This window comes from Pristiophorus japonicus, chromosome 23, assembly GCF_044704955.1.
Source record: "Pristiophorus japonicus isolate sPriJap1 chromosome 23, sPriJap1.hap1, whole genome shotgun sequence".
Lineage (NCBI taxonomy): Eukaryota > Metazoa > Chordata > Chondrichthyes > Pristiophoridae > Pristiophorus > Pristiophorus japonicus.
Window position 1 is genome coordinate 36126641 of NC_091999.1, and position 16937 is coordinate 36143577.

At 45.8% G+C, this 16937-nt stretch overlaps 1 protein-coding gene across 1 annotated transcript in view; it reads right to left on the reverse strand.

The window, feature by feature from the left end:
- The window catches only part of LOC139235348 (zinc finger protein 850-like), a 193817-nt gene extending 178241 nt beyond the window's left edge, over positions 1-15576 (reverse strand). The window contains exon 1 of the mRNA XM_070866488.1: positions 14996-15576. Within this exon, the coding sequence (XP_070722589.1) occupies positions 14996-15525 (530 nt within the window). The 5' untranslated portion in view covers positions 15526-15576. The remainder of the gene's footprint in view (positions 1-14995) is intronic.
- Between the last annotated feature and the right edge of the window lie 1361 nt (positions 15577-16937).

Sequence of the window (16937 nt, forward strand, 5' to 3'; positions counted from 1 at the left end):
CATGGAGCAGGCGAAGGATGTTGAGATATTTTTGAGGGCATCCAAAATGGAGGAGGATGCTCCATGGAACCTCGAGTCAAATTCACAGTGTCAAATCCCTTTGTAAGGTTGAAAAAGCCTTTGTATCACGGCTGGCGCTGGTCCCTGCATTTTTCCTGCAGCTGTCGCGCTGTAAAGATCATGTCCGATGTGCCCCGTGGGGCACTGTGACTTCAGGAGGAGCTCCTCGGCCACAGGGAGAAGACGGTTGAAGAGGACTCGAGCAAAAACTTTCCCAGTGGCTGATTAGCAGGGAGATTCCTCTGTAGTTGCTGCAGTTGGACTTGCCCCCCCTTTTTAAAGATGGTCACGATCACTGCATCTCTGTGATCTCCCGTCATGCTCTCCTCCCTCCAGATGAGAGCGATAAGGTCATGTATTCGTGCCAACAATACATCTCCGCCATGCTTTAGCGCCTCAGTAGGGAGTCCATCCGCTCCCGTAGCCTTGTTGTTCTTGAGTTGTCTTATGGCTTTTCCTACTCATGCAACGTTGGTGTTTCACTGAAGTGGGGGCGGGACGCATACTGTGGGCTGGAGTCGAGAACACTCGAGTCAAATTCAGAATCTCGATTGAGGAGATCTTCGAAGTGCTCCTTCCAGCGGACCTTGACAACCTCGGTGTCCTTGATGAGTGTTTCCCCATTCTTGGCCAGCAGTGGAGTGGGGCCTTGGGAGTTTGGACCGTAGGTGGCCTTGACTGATATGAAGAATCCTCGCACATCATGGCTGTTGGCCAGTTATTGTATCTCCTGTGCTTTCTCCATCCACCACCTGTCCTTTAGGTGCCAGGTTTTTTGTTGGACCTCAGCTTTGAGCCGCCTGTAGTGTTGCCTCACTGCTCCTGAGTTTGGTTGTTGCTTGAGCCTCAGAAATATAAATTGTTGGCTCTCTGATCATTCTCATCAAACCAGTCCTCGTGTTTTCTGGTTGAATGACCAAGTGTCTCTTCACAGGCACTGGTTATGAGGCCTGGAGGGCAGACCAAGCACTGTGGGCATTCAGCATCTCAGTGTCATCAAGGCACGTCAGGTTAGCTGTGAAGCGTTGGCTGTATAGGACTCTCTTAGCTGGGACTTTAAGTGCCCCGGCATTGACGTTCTTGCGGCACTGCTTCTGCTGTCCCCTCCACTTTGGGGTTAATGTCGATGATGGGTCAGGCTGTCGTCCGGCCAACAGTCGTCAGCTCTTGTCATGATGTGGGTGATGCGCACACCCTTGCGATCCCTGGCTCGGATGATGACATAGTCGAGCAGGTGCCAGCGTTTGGAGCAAGGGTATTGCCACGATGCCTTGTATTTTTCCCTCTGGCGGAACAAGGTGTTGGTGATGAGAAGTTCATGTTCTAGATATTTTGTCAGGATTAGGATACTGCTGGAGTTGGCTTTCCCTACCCCCTCACTGCCAATCACGCCTCCCCAGAGGGCTGTATCTTTGCCGACCCTGGCATTGAAGTCACCGAGGAGGATCAGTTTGTCACCTGCAGGGACACAGGACAGGGATGTTTCGAGGTTGGAATAAAAATCCTCTTTGGTCTTATCCATTGCATCCAGTGTTGGGCCATACGCACTGATGACTGTGGTGCATTGGTTCCGGGATAGGGTAAGTTGAAGCGTCAAGAGGCGTTCGTTAACCCCACAGGGGGTGTCTTTGCGGCTGTCGACCAGCTCATTTTGATGGCGAAGGTGGCGTTCTTCCTCTGGTATTCTTTTCCAGAAAAAGCTGTAACCTCCATCTTGTTCCTTGAGCTGGCCTTCCCCTGCCTGCCGGATCTCGCTTAGGGTGGCGATGTCGATGTCAAAGCTTCTAAGTTCCCGGGCAACTATGGTGGTGCGGCATTCTGGCCTGTTGCTGTTGGAGTTGTCCAATGGGATTCCTGTCGTTTCAGGTCCCGAACTTCATGTTAACGGAGTGGAAGATGGCTGTGTATGAGTTCTTTTAACGTGGGGTGGCATAGCTGAGCAAGGTCTTGGTCCAGTGGCAAGGGATCCAAGACGACTGGAGACCAGACACTTCTGTATGAGCCGAATTGCCTAAGGTGAAATGTTGGCTGCAAGCTCGGCGCTGAGTAGCACCCTTGTTGGTAAGTGGTCCGAGGCTTGGTTGGGGGCAGGCATTAGGAAGTCAGTTGTCTGCTGGAGTTCCAAGTGGGAGGTCAGCAAGGAGTAGGAGGGTGAAAGAATCATAGCCAGGCCACCAGTGGGGAAGGGGAGGTCCAGCCGTTGATGAGGAGAGATATGTAGGCCCGCTGCTGGAGGGATGAAAACCCGCCGCTGGAGGGATGTAGGCCCGCCGCAGGAGGGGCCGGGTGATGTCACGGTCGCCTGGTCGGAGGCACACCTGCTTGCTGGGCGTCGTCGTGAGTAACCTGGTTTCAAATGGCTGAAAATGATGCTAATAAAACACACCAAACTATTTTCTATTTAGATTGGGGTACAGTATTCAATTGCTTAATAAAACATTTTTAAAATAAAATTATTCTTAAAGGTTCCTCCACATTGTTTAAAAGTTTCTTCAGAAGTTTTAAAAGTTTCTCCCGGAGTTTTAAAAAAGGTTTCCCAAGTTATTTAGCATTTTTTCCAGAGGTTTTAAAAGTTTCCCCAAGTTGTTTAAAAGTTTCTCTTGAAGTTTTAAAAGTTTTCCCAAGTTGATTAAAAGTTTAAAATGAAAGTCAGTAGTAAGCTACCTGCCTTCGTGTACTGTTCTATGGGTGCTGCCATCCCACTGCAGCTGCACAAAGCCCTGGCTAGACCACACCTGGAGCACTGCGGGGAAGTAGAGGCTCAGTCATCTCTGAAGGGGGCCCGAATGCCTGGACGCTATGTGCATTCCCAGTGTTAGAATCCCCATGTACAGTCCCAGGGTTAGATTCCCCATGTACTCTCCTAGGGTTAGAATGCCCACATACTCGCCCAGGGATAAAATCCCCATTTCCAGTCCCAGGGTTAGAATCCCCATTTACAGTGCCTGGGTTAGAACCCAAATGTATGGTCCCAGGGTTAGAATCCCCATATACTCTCCGAGTGTTAGAATGCCCAAGTACTCTCCCAGGGTTCGAATCCCCATGTGCAGTCCCAGGATTGGAATCCCAATGTACAGTCTCAGGTTTGGAATCCTGTGACTGCACACAGATGAAGAGAAAAATTGAGGCCTTGAATCTGAGTTGGGGAAAAATCATAGAAACATGATTCAATTTCTATCCTAAACTATTTGAAATCAAATCAAATGAATTGTTGCAATTAACACATTACTTTCATGCCAAATGGGAAACAAGTGATGTGTGGGCTGTGCAGGAGTGTTTGCGCCCGGTTACACAGCATGTCCCTGGCTCTGCACTCTAAATGCACTTCTTTAGGTTCACAGTCTCATTGACACATCCAACTGACTAGATGGACCTCGCCCTTTAAACCCCATCAGAGAAATATCAGCATTTGATGTTTAATTTGCTAAACCTTTATAAAACACTGGTTAGGCCTCAGCTGGAGAATTGTGTTCAAGTTTGGGCTCCAAACTTTCCTAATGATGGCAAGCTTTTAGAGAAGGTGCAGAAGGAATTGAGCCAGGGAGATGGGACTTCCGTGATGTGGAGAGCCTGCTGAAGTTTTCTCCAGAGAGCAGGAAAGGGTAAAAGGAGATTTGATGGAGATGTACAAAATTATGAACGATTTAGGTAGAGTAAATGTGGAGGAAGTGTTTCTAGTGGCATTAGGGAAGGTAACCAGAGGAGTCAGAGTTCCGATGATTGGCAAAATAACGAGAGGTGAGATGTGGGATCATTTGTTACTCAGCAAATTGTTCTAATCCAGATTGCACGGTCTTAAAGGGTGGTGGATTGAATTGTAACTTTTAAAAGGGAATTGGATAAATACTTGCTGGGAAAAATATATCTAGCAATGGGTAAAGAGCAGAGGAGTGAGACTCATTGAACAGCTCCACCAAAGAGCCGGCACAGACAGGATGGGCTGCATGGCCTCCTGTGCCGTACTCTCCGTAACAATGGTGGATGATCTTACCCAGAGTGCTCCGAATACGCCCTATCTCCATCAGCAGGGGGGCAACGTGGGTAGGCCTGGTCCCTGGAGAGTATGCCCCTGTGCGGAGAGGCTCCCGTGGACTGATTAGAGCGAGCATGGCATCAGCATCACCAAGTGTGACTCTCAGTCCCGGGCAGCACCGATTGTGGCTCCCAGGCCTCATGCACCAAGTCGCATGCATCATAGAGTGCGGCTCTCAGGCCCCGGGCAACACCGGGTGTGGCTCTCAGGTCCCGGGCAACACCGATTGCGGCTCTCAGCCTGCGTGTCAAAGCCTCCGGGCCCGGCACCAGCAAACCCCAGGGGCAGTGCCTCCCCCACACCATGAAATACAGCATGCCCAGCAATTCCCAGCCGCTCTGTATCAGGGTGGGTGCTGGATGCGGAAGTCACTCCCTGGTCTCATGTACAGTATAATATTAGGCAGTCCCTTGAATCGAGGATGACCTACTTCCACACCAAAAAGGGATGAGTTCACAGATGTTTCAATATGAGACTTGATATTCCAGGTCCCGAACTACATATTGAAGGGTGGGAGATGCCTGTGCGTGGATTCTTTTAACACGTGTGTCCGTTGCATACCAGCCACCACACGGGCTGAACAGAGTGAGGTCTTGGTCCAGTGGGAAGGGTTAACCAAGATGACTGGAGACCAAGTTCTGCTGCGCAGACCTGGTGCACATACTCCTACTGCCCATAGATCGCAGTGTGGTCTGGCCCATGCTGTCCCTGGGCCCTTGCCTATCTCGGGCCCCGAACTCGCGCCTCTTGTGGCCCCAATCTCTTCACCCCAAACTCCTGTCTCTTGTGGGGCCCAATCTCTCCGCCCCGAACTCTCGCCTTTCGTGGGCCCCAATCTCTTCCCCCACTGAACTCTCGCCTCTCGTGGGGCCCAATCTCACCGTCCAGAACTCTCGCTGCTTGTGGGCCCCAATCTCACCGCCCCGATCCCTCACCTCTCCTGGGCCCCAATCTCTCCGCCCTGAACTCTCATCTCTCCTTGGCCACAATCTCTCCTCCCTGAACACTCACTTCTCCTTGGCCCCAATCTCTCCATTCCGAACTCTTCCCTCTCCTTGGCCCCAATCTCTCAGCCTCGAACTTTCGGCCTTGTGGGCCACAATCTCTCAGCCCCGATCTCCCGGCGCTACTCCACCTGGACCTCACCACTCCTCTGCTGCTTGCCGCACCACCTGCTGTACCTGGGCCGTTCTGATGATCCTGTCCATGCTCCAATCGCTGACCTGGATTCCGGTACAAAGCAAAATCTAGAATCTCAAGTCTACAAATCTAGGGCAATTTAGAATAAATCGCCTCTCAACTGCAAATGTTAGAAAGACGCTTTGGATACCTGGCCTCCTGTGTGGGTCTGTTTGTTGCATCTGTTTGAGCTGGAGTGGAGATGGAGGAGAAGCTGCTGGGTTTCAACCCCAGTATTTCTGGGCCCAGTGGGACCAACAATTCCCCATGTGGGGCTCTCAATGGAGCTGGGTTCCCTTTCCTGAAGGACATTAATGAACCAGTTAGGTTTTACCACAAACTGGCAGCTTTCATGGCTACTATTTCTAGTGCTGGTGCCAGAAATTACCAAGTTCATTAAGCTCAATTTCTCAAAGTGCCTTTGTGTTTTTGTGGGTTCTCTCTCATCCACCCTTTTTCTTGACTGAAATTCACTTTACAGGGTATTAAAAGGGGAGGATTTATCGACCGGAGGCTCAAACATCACATTAACATCTGACGAAGTCACTCGATTCATAGGGAATGGAATATCATCCAGCAACTATGGATGCAAAAAGCACTGTTCTTTGTGGGGAGGAAGTGTACACATGCTCTGCGTGTGGACAAGGCTTCAGCCGATCATCCAACCTGGAGAGACACAAGCGCAGTCACACTGGGGAGAAACTGTGTAAATGTGGGGACTGTGGGAAACGTTTTAACTACCCGTCCCAGCTGGCAACACACCAGCGAGTTCACAGTGGGGAGAGGCCGTTCACCTGCTCTGAGTGTCAGGAGGGATTCACTCAGTCATCCAACCTGCTGATACATCAGCGAATTCGCACTGGGGAGAGGACTTTCAGCTGCTCTGAGTGTGGGAAGGGATTCAATGAGTCATCCAACCTGCTGGCACACCAGAGAATTCACACTGGGGAGAGGCCGTTCACCTGCTATGAGTGCGGGAAGGGATTCATTCAGTCATCGCACCAGTTGAGGCACGAGCGAGTTCACACTGGGGAGAGGCCATTCACCTGCTCTGAGTGTGGGAAGGGATTCACTCAGTCATCCCACCTGTTGAGGCACCAGCGAGTTCACAAATGATTATAGGGGTTGGATTATGCTGTTATTGCTGCTGTTAATCACAACCCGACTGAACCATGTTCATTCTGACAATTGGGGTTTGTTTCCGCTGATGAAAACTCCTGTAATATTCGGGATATAGACAAATAAATTCATGTTGCTTTCAACACATTGCTGCAGGCTTTTCTCTTTCCCACCCGAGTGTTTAGCATCACCTGGCTGGAGCTCAGAGAGGACAATCTGGGGGGAGGATCATATGGGTGAAGAACTTCAGCATGGACACAGTCCTTCAGGGTCATACTGAGAGGGGAAAATGGCACTTTGTTCTTTCTCATCTCTCTTCACTGACAGCAACCCGTGCGGGTTAATCTTGACAGTGTAAGGTGCGGATGATATCCACCCAAGGGTGCTAAAAGAGATGGGATGGGTGCTCTGCCAGCCTCTTGCTCATATCGCCAACAGATCAGAGATTCATGGGTTGTTCCCTGAGATTGGAAGGTAGCACATGTAGTTCCCATTTTTCAATTGTGCACAAGCCAGAGCTCGGAAACTGAAGGCCCATCAACGTGACCTTGATCACTGGGAAGGTGCTTGATCCTGAGAGATGCTGTTTTCCATCATGGGGAAAGTGAAGGGGCCATTAGAGATACTGAACATGGATTCTGGAAAACAAGGTCACGTCTTACAAACTAGCTTGAGTTTGTAAAGAAGTTGTCAGGTTGGTGGATTGGGGAATCTGGTTGACATTGTCTACCTCAAGGTGTCAAACTCATTTTCTATGGTGGGCCTGATCCAATATCCTGGCACTTGGCATGGGACACATTCAGCAAAAGCTATTAAAATAGGAATAATTGAAGATAAACTACATCGGAATTTACATTTAGATTTTATTTACTGCCGCTGCTCCCAATGCCTGGCACCTCTTAGCTTGAGCATTCATGAACTGACCCTGCTCAAACCATAAGCACAAGGATATCGGTGCATGGTTCTGCCTGTGACCACAAGGCTGTGTCACTGCCACACACAGATACCGTTTCCTTGTTTCACATCTCCATACAAACACCATCACCCCACACATCCCCTTTCTACACAATTGCAGCAGACATGAGCAAGGACATGAGGCTTATTACAATAAATATTTCATTGCAGCAAAGGTTACACTGGGAGAAATGATCAGTTATTTTCCATTACAGGCAAAATTCCGGACAAACCAGCAGCACACTGGCACCTGAACAGTGTCTCATTGGCCTACAGGCTTTTCTTAAATAGATTTTCTGCCTGGATATAAACTTAAACCAGCTTTGCGGGCGTGATGCTCTATTCACACATTGAAGGTGAGAGAGATGCTGTGGGGAACACGCTAAGTCCAGTAGCTGAAAGTGATTGACAGACTGGGATTTGTGTTTAGTGATCCCGGGCGTGTTACCAATACCAGCAAAGATGAAGCTCATGGAATAAAAGGGACAATGGATACTGTCTCACTGTGAGCGAGTCAGAATGAGAAGCTTCAACAACAACCGATGTTTCACAAAGGGAGACCTCACCAGACCAAAGGACATTGGTGGTGTTTAATGGGCTGTTTGTGTCACTGGGCTACAGGAGGCTATTTGTGACAGGAGGCTATTTGTGACAGAAGGAAAGCTGGTCACAGCAAACAAACAGTTTACCGGCCTGTCCAGGGCCCACTCTGACCCCCACCTTCTCTCTCTCTCACTATTGATGGACACTGCTGCAGTAATTGCTCCTCTGACCTTTCCTCTCTTGTCCCTCCTACATCCCTAATACACGGCCCGACACAATCTCCCTCCCCCTACATCCTCACTGTGCTGGAATCCACACCAGTCTCCCCATCTGCTCCTTGTTCACTCCCTGGATCCTGAAACTACAGAACTTACTGATCCCTCCTGAAGTCTGCTGGCTCTAAAACTGAAGCTTGGTGGCCCTCAGTCCCCACTCCTTGATTTACCTCCCCTTCTCTCCTCCTCTTTCCCCCTTGGTTGTGTTCCACACTCTGGGCCTTGGGCCTTCCCTGGGGACTCTCAGTATGAACAGGGGGATGTGTGTTGAGACAGAATGTCCCAGCTCTCCACCTTTAAAGGGACAAGGAGAGGACCAGCTGGGCTGAATGGCCCTGCATTATGACATCACTGCAGTGCCGAGCAACCACCCTCCCTGAGCCCTGCTCATTATGGGCTGGGTTGAGCTCAGTGCTGTTACAGGAAGGGAAACAGGAGCAGGATTCGAGCCATGTGGAGCCCCGGATTAATGGGGAAAGGTACAGGATCAATTTATACCTTATTGAGTGAGAAATGTCAGTGTCCCGGACACTCCCTCTCCCTCAGTATCTGTGTCGGGGAGCGACCGATGGGTTCACTCTATATCTAACTCGTGCTGTGCCTGACTGGAGAGTGTTTGATGCTGACATGGGCTGCTCAGCTCGATGAGCACAGCATTTAACTCAAAGATGATCAGATAAACCCATCAGCTTCTCCCCTGGACACAGGTCCTGAAGGACAGGGAGTGTCTCTATTAATTTGGCTGGTGTCCTTGATCAAATTTAAATACCTCATCTCTTTTTAAACATTCGTTCATGGGATGTGGGTGTCGCCTCTCACCTCTCATTCTTCTAAACGTTGGAGAATATAGGCCTGGTCTACTCAATCTCTCATAGGACAATCCCCCCATCCCAGGAATCAGTCTGGTGAATCTTCATTGCACTCCCTCTATAGGAAGTTTATCTTTCCTTAAAAGCACCTGAAGGTATCAATGATGTAATTTACTGTGTTCTGTAAGCATGTGCTATTTTGGTTTATTTTTTCTGCACTGTATTGTATTCAGTTCATAAAATATTAATCTGAATTAAATTGGAGTTATTGAAATTAACTAAGCTATGTTTTATTCAAGGTCAATAATGATAGCTTTACGAATGATTTCTGCTGTTTTAACGAATTTTTAATTCCGAAGGAAGTTTTGAAGTTCCAAACTTAAAAAAAAGAACCACGTGTTGATTTAAAACAAACTTCTGTTTGTTCACTTGAGTAGTAACGAATTCAGTCTTGTTTATAATCAATTTACAAGTGGAGTATAGTCACAGATGGAGCACGTGTAACCAGGCACGGGTATCTCCACGCTAACAAACAAAGGAAAAAGCTTACATTTATTGACTGTTTTCTTATCAAACTGGAGCTGGCATTGCCTAATCTGGTAGTCTCTGGCTACTGCATAATCCAGAGACACAAGTTTACATCAGCAACACATTTAGAAGCATTGCGGCCTGGCTACGGTGATTATAAACCACCAGTTCTTGACTTTTCTTATCCTAACAATATTTCTAATCAATTCTATTATTAATATCGAAGCCTGGTTGGTCGCAAAACACCAGCTGTTGCTCAGTGAAATCTGTCTCTCTCTCCCTAATAATACGAACCACATTTTTTCCTCTATCGAATAAATGAAACATAAACCCTTTTCAGAAGCTGAATTAACCAGGGTCCACATGTCAACCAGTCCCACAGGTTTTTTTTATGGGTTACATTACCTGTTGACAAAGTGTTTTATATCTTTCTTTGTCTTTACTAATCCTGGTTTCCTCTCAGCGTCCTTCCCTTTCCTTATATTTTCAATGTCCCTTATTAACTTCCTTACAGCAGAATGCAATGACCAAAATCCCTGAAGCTATTATCCCTGCTAACACCAATCCCAGCTGGAACAATCTAACTAGATTCGACTTTCCTCCATTCCTGATTGGCAAGTCTCGGGATTGCCTGTTCTGTCTCTCTATTCCTCTATATGATTTGCACTGTGTTTTTGGGATGTCCTAATTCGCAGAATTATGAGCTTTAAAGCCAGAAACAGGGAGCATATAGTGTCCTATGTGTGGAATGACTCGACTGGCTTCATCCTCCAGAGGCAGTCTTGTCTGCAGATAAGTTGCGTTGTGATGATGTACCAGAACCAACGTTTAGCACCGATACATGTGTTCCTCGGTGGAATCAAGCTAAAGTGATGTTCTAGTATGGGGCATCGGTTTAACCCACAGTCATATACATGACAGTAGTAGTCACACAATACTGTCCTTTTCCTTTATACATGGTATTAGTTTGGCCTTCGCCCCATTTATTTATTTCAATCTGGCATTCTGGAGATTCTTTGTCGAGGGTGAACCCACAAGCTGGAACATCTACAAACCCATGTCGTCCCTTTCAGAGTACAACACTGCATATCTGGTGCTATCCAAGTTCCTCCCTTCTTAATCAGATATCTTGGATATTCCTCATACTGTTTATGGATAGGACCTAACTCAGTCTTCCACCCTTGCAAACGATTCCACCCTATACACCGTCCAAGGTTTCGTTTCATTTCCATTTTTCCTCAACAAAGGCAAGACCAATCCCACTGGTCTAATATCTTCACTTCTTTCTCCTTCCCTAGGGGCCAAAATCCCCATTCCTATTGGCTGCATCACATCAAAGCCTATGACTTGGTTCCCCTAAACCATTTTCTCAGTTGTTCTTCATGAATAAACAAAGGGATTTGATTACTCTCTCTCTTGTCCAGTCCCTTCTGTACCACATTCATCATAAATGTCACAGAGGCTACACACAATACCACCAGTAAGCCACATCGTGTTCCCATTCACTTTCTATATCTGTTCTGTTTACTCCTGTTAACCTTGCTGTGGCTCCTATTCTGAGCTATCCTGTCAGCTCTCACTTTCCTTGTGATTTAAACTGATTCTCCTTGTGTTCCCCATCTTCCTCATCCCTTGGTTCCTGTTTTCTATTCTTTCCTAACACATCCTTTTACAAATTCTCTTCCCATTTTATCTATTAACTGTGAATATCTCCCTTCACATAATCTAGTTGATAGATTCAAGCTCATGTTTAAAACTTTTGATTTCAATTAACAATTTAAAAACACACATTGTTATATAATACATTTCCTGATTCAGTTACTTCTAGTCCATTAAATGTGGGTTCTTTTACTGGATCGGACAGGTCGAGTTCTTTTTGTGAGGTGGGATGTCATTTTATTTCAGTCCCACATATGATGATCACTATCAGCGTTTGTACTTGGCAAACCAATAGTTAACATTACTGATCAACATACGACATTTCTTACTTTAAAATAACCTGCCGTCATTATCTTTTAAGTTTGTATTGAAGTATTTTATAATGGTCTTGAATTACCTATTGTCCTGGTGTGATACTAACTCTTTAAGTGAACACTATAAATTTAGTGTTTGGGGTCAGGATGTGTCCCACCCCACCTGGTTCAGGGGAGTCTTCCTGGTCTCCCAATCTTCCCAATGAGCAGGCTTTAGGGTTCTTTCTCTATTACCACCAAAATTATGCTTTTGAGGGTCTCTTCTCGGTTTATCAAGGATTCCAAAACTAACCCTTTTGAGGTCCTCTGCTTCCTCCTGGAGATCGCCTCTCACTTGGATCCATGTTTTGTTATGGAGCCTGAGAGGTCTGGCCTCCTTATCTCCCACCTTCAGCTTGTAGCTGATCTGTACACAGCCATGGCCACCTTGTCCAGACAGAGACAGGCTGACTTTTTTTGTTTTTAGCCTCTCTACAAGCTTTCTTTGTTCAGTACTTAGCGGAGGCCTTGAAACTGATGACCATTCCAGCTGTAAGGAAATCCTAATTTGATCAGCATTCTCGCTCCTGTTAATTCTAATGCCTCTGACAGGTAGCAGTGTGTTTAACTCTATCCGGATTATTTCAAAGTCGCTTTCTCTATGGAGAATGTGTCACGACCTTGATGGTTTAAAAAGTTCTCATACTCTCCTGTGCCACATTAGCCATTTCATGTTGTGCTGTTGTCAATAACTGAGCTTGCCTGAGACTCGTTCACACACACACGCAGCGGTATCCCAGTATCATGCCACATGTGACATCTGATCCAAGCCATTTGAGGTGATCTTATCAAAAGATCGTGGGGTGTCTGAAGATCTTTGCTCATCTCCCTCTGCACGGTCCCGATGTCTCCGGTAGTGGCCAGGCGATCAAATTCAGTTTTCTTATTGTTCAGTGTAGGCAATGACACAAACATCTGAGAGAAATCTTAGCAATTTCCTACACTTCCCTGACTTTAACAAGAATTTACATTAACACCAGATTGTACCCACGTGATTTATGACAATTCGCCCAGGAACAATGAGTGAAGAAACATTTCTATTTGGAGGTGTAACTTTCCTGTTTTCCTTTTATATCCTCACTCATTTCCTCTTATTACATTTTATACAGTGTTCACCATTTCATTCATGAGCCCGGAGGAACTTTACTGTCCAATACAATATCATACTGTCTTTAAACATCGATCAAATAATCCCACTTTGTCCAAGTTTTGACCCAGTTTCTTTGTTTAATTTTATTTAACCGAACCTCTTCTTGGACCTTTTATTCTCCAAAATATGCCAGAGAGCAATTCAGCCTCCAAGAGGAAGGATGTTAGTTACCTTTGGCATAACAGTCACCCCCAAAAACTTATTTCTGAATACATAGTTTGGACAGAACCAGAGACAGGACTTTTTCAAAAATAAAACATAATTATCTAAATTTTCAGCTAAATTTTCCTTCCCATGTGTTTGACCAGCGACGCTTTGCAATATATATATATATATAAAATCAGTTTTAATTTCACAAATAAATTATGCCCAGACTTTGTCATTTTACAAAGAAGACAAAAGTAACAATCGCGTTTGGATGCAAGTCATTTATCTTCCCCTTAGAGCAGTGTGACTTGGACAATAGGATTACATCGGATATAGGACACAGAAACAGGCCATTCGGCCCAACCAGTCCATGCCGGCGTTTATGCTCCACTCGAGCCTCCTCCGTTCTTTCCTCATCTAACTATATCCACATAACCCTCGATTCCCTTCTCCCTCATATGTTTCTCTAGCCTCCCCTTAAATGCATCGATACTATTCGCTTCAACGACTCCCTGTGGCAGTGAGTTCCACATTCTCACCACTCTCTGGGTCGAGGTTTCTTCTGAATTCCCCATTTGATTTCTTGGTGACTATCTTATGTTGATGGCCTCTAATTATGCTGGTCCCCACAAGTGGAAACACTGTGTCTACTCAATCAAAACCTTTCATCATTTTAGATATATTATGTCACCCCTCAGCCTTCTTTTTTCAAGAGAAAAGAGACCTGGCCTGTCCATCCTTTCCCGATAGGTATCCGCTCGCCTTTCTGGTATCATCCTTGTAAATCTTCTCTGCACCCTCTCCAGTGCCTCCGTATCCTTTTTATAATATGGTGACCAGAATTGCACACACAAAGTCTAACCAAGGTTCGATACAAGTTTAGCATAACTTCACTACTTTTCCATTCTATAACAATTCAATTCTAAAACAATCAATTCCAATAATTTAACTCAATACTTTAAATTCTTAAGTCCAACTTTGTCAGCATGCTGCGACATTCGATGTCTGCAGATAACTGGAGATAATTTTGTTTTAACTGCTGGATCTTATGCTATGCCATCAACCTCTTATCCAACTGGAACTGGCATTGCCTGATATGGTCGTCTTTGGCTACGGCATAGTCCAGAGACACAAGTCTGCATTTTCTTCAACATCCATCAACAATGTTAGAAGCACGTAAAACACTGGTCTTCCTGTGGCAAGCACAAACCACTAGTCTCTGAACTTTTCTTATTCTAACATAATATTTCTAATCTAAACATTCTATGATGAAAATATCCATGGCCAGTTGGTTGGAAACACCAACTGTTGCTCAGTGAAATCTTTCTCTAATGATAACAACCACATTTTCCCCGATATGGAATGAACTAAACATGAACACCTTTCAGAAGCTGAATTAACCGAGTTCCCTATACCAACAACCCTCACATCTTCCTTTCACTTCAACTGAAAGGAAAACACCAGATTGCATCAGTCGGAATTTGAAAGATATTTACAATAGATGCTCGATATTCTTCGAGTTAGCTTTGTTCTCTATTCTGTCTACTCGAGGAGTTTGATAACAGACTTTCTCCTGTGAATGTAGAGCTGGAATATTGGGCCGGGATGTATTTACTTGTTCATCTTGTTGACTCTAAACCGTTGCCAATTATTTGATGTGACCTGTATTTTCTTAAATACATTTCCTGAATGGATTCAAATTTAAATTGAACCCAGGTTTGCAGGCGTGATGCTCCATTCACACATCGAAGGTGAGAGAGATGCTGTGGGGCACACGCTAAGTCCAGCATCTGAAAGTGATTCACAGACTGGGTTTTGTGTTTAGTGATCCCGGGTGTGTTACCGACACCTTCCCACAATACCAAGGTTAGGAGAGGCACTCTGGAAGGTAAGGGGAACTGGCATTTGTCCACGAGAGTAACCAAAGGTATGAGAACTGAAATAATCCAGAGTTAGAAAGGAGAAAAAACCCCAAAATGTCAGTAACAGGACATCAATTAGTCTCCTCTTATCTTGGAACATTAAATACCGACACACTCTGTTATTGAAATATCAAAATATTATATTCCAGCCCAGTTATAGGGTTATAATCATCAGAAACAAACTTCAACTGTCGGAATGGACACGATTCAGTCAGGATGTGATTAACAGCAGCAATGATAGCAGAATCCAACCACTGCAGTCACTTGTGAACTTGCTGGTGTCTCAGCAGGTGGGATGACCGAGTGAATCCCATCCCACACTCCGAGCAGGAGAACGGCCTCTCCCCAGTGTGAACAAGCTGGTGTTTCACCATGCTGGATGACTGAATGAATCGCTTCCCACACTCAGAGCAGGTGAATGGCCTCTCCCCAGTGTGAACAAGCTGGTGTTTCACCATGCTGGATGACTGAATGAATCGCTTCCCACACTCAGAGCAGGTGAATGGCCTCTCCCCAGTGTGAACAAGCTGGTGTTTCACCATGCTGGATGACTGAATGAATCCCTTCCCACACTCAGAGCAGGTGAATGGCCTCTCCCCAGTGTGAACAAGCTGGTGTTTCACCATGCTGGATGACTGAATGAATCGCTTCCCACACTCAGAGCAGGTGAATGGCCTCTCCCCAGTGTGAACAAGCTGGTGTTTCACCATGCTGGATGACTGAATGAATCGCTTCCCACACTCAGAGCAGGTGAACGGCCTCTCCCCAGTGTGAACAAGCTGGTGTTTCACCATGCTGGATGACTGAGTGAATCGCTTCCCACACACGGGGCAGGTGAACGGCCTCTCCCCAGTGTGAATGTGTTGATGAATTTGCAGCGCAGATGGGTAGCTGAATCCCTTCCCACAGTCCCCACATTTCCACGGTTTCTCCGTGGTGCGGGTGTGGTTCTGTCTCTCCAGGTTGGATGATCAGTTGAAGCCTCCTCCACACACAACACGTTTACAGTTTCTCCCCGCTGTGAATGGTGCGATGGTTTTTCAGGCTGTGTAACTGGTTAAAGCTCTTTCCACAATCAGTGCACTGAAACACTCTCACTCGGGTGTGTGTGTCTCTGCTTTTTCAGTCACACTGATGTTTGTAATCTTTCCCCACAGACAGAATAAACAAACATTTCTCCTTCCACATTCAAAGGCCGATGATATTCAAGTTCTGATGAATCGAGTGACTCTATCTGATCACGACGTGACGTTTAGTTTGAGTTTCCCTTCTTCAAATCCTCCCTTTCTAACACCCTGCAAAAGGAGTTTACAAAAGTCATCACTGTAAATACAGGATTGAAATTCAGAAGAGACAATTCTAGTTTCTATGGAACATTCTTTCCTTCTGCTGTGTGGTTTTAAGTATTGTCTTAAAAAAATAATAAAGAGGGAGAAGATAGACTGAGATTAAACTGGCAAGAAATATAAATACAGTCAGAGCTTCGACAGATATATAAAAAGGAAGAGATAGCTAAAATAAACATTGGTCCCTGAGAGGATTAAACGGGGAAATGGCAGAGACTTGAAACAAATATTTTGTGTGGTCTTCACGGTGGAAGACACTAAAAACATCCCAATAATAATAGATAATCAAGGGGTCACAGGGAGCAAGGAACTTAAAACAATCACTATCACTGGAGAAAAAGTACTAGACAAACTATTGGGACTAAAGGTGGACGTCCCCTGGACCTGATGGCCTGCATCCTGGGGTCGTAAAAGTGGCTGCAGAGAAAGTGGATGGATTGGTTGTAATCTACCAAAATTCCCTGGATTCTGGCAAGGTCACAGTGTTTTGGAAAACCTCAAATGCAACACCTCTATTCAACAAGGGAGGGAGGGAGAGAGAAAGCAGGAAACTATAGAGCAGTTAGCCTAACATCTATCATTGTGAAAATGCTGGAGGCCATTATTAAAGAAATAGTAGCAGGACATTTAGAAAATCATAATAGTCAAGCAGAGACGGCATGGTTTTATGAAAGGGAAATCACGTTTGACAAACTTGCTCGAGTTCTTTGAGGATGTAACGAACAGGGTGGATGAAGAGGAACCAGTAGCAGTTGTGTATTTGGATTTCCAGATGGCATTTGATAAGGTGCCAGATAAAAGGTTACTGCACAATATAAGAACTCACAGGGTTGGGGGTAATATATTAGCATAGATGTAGG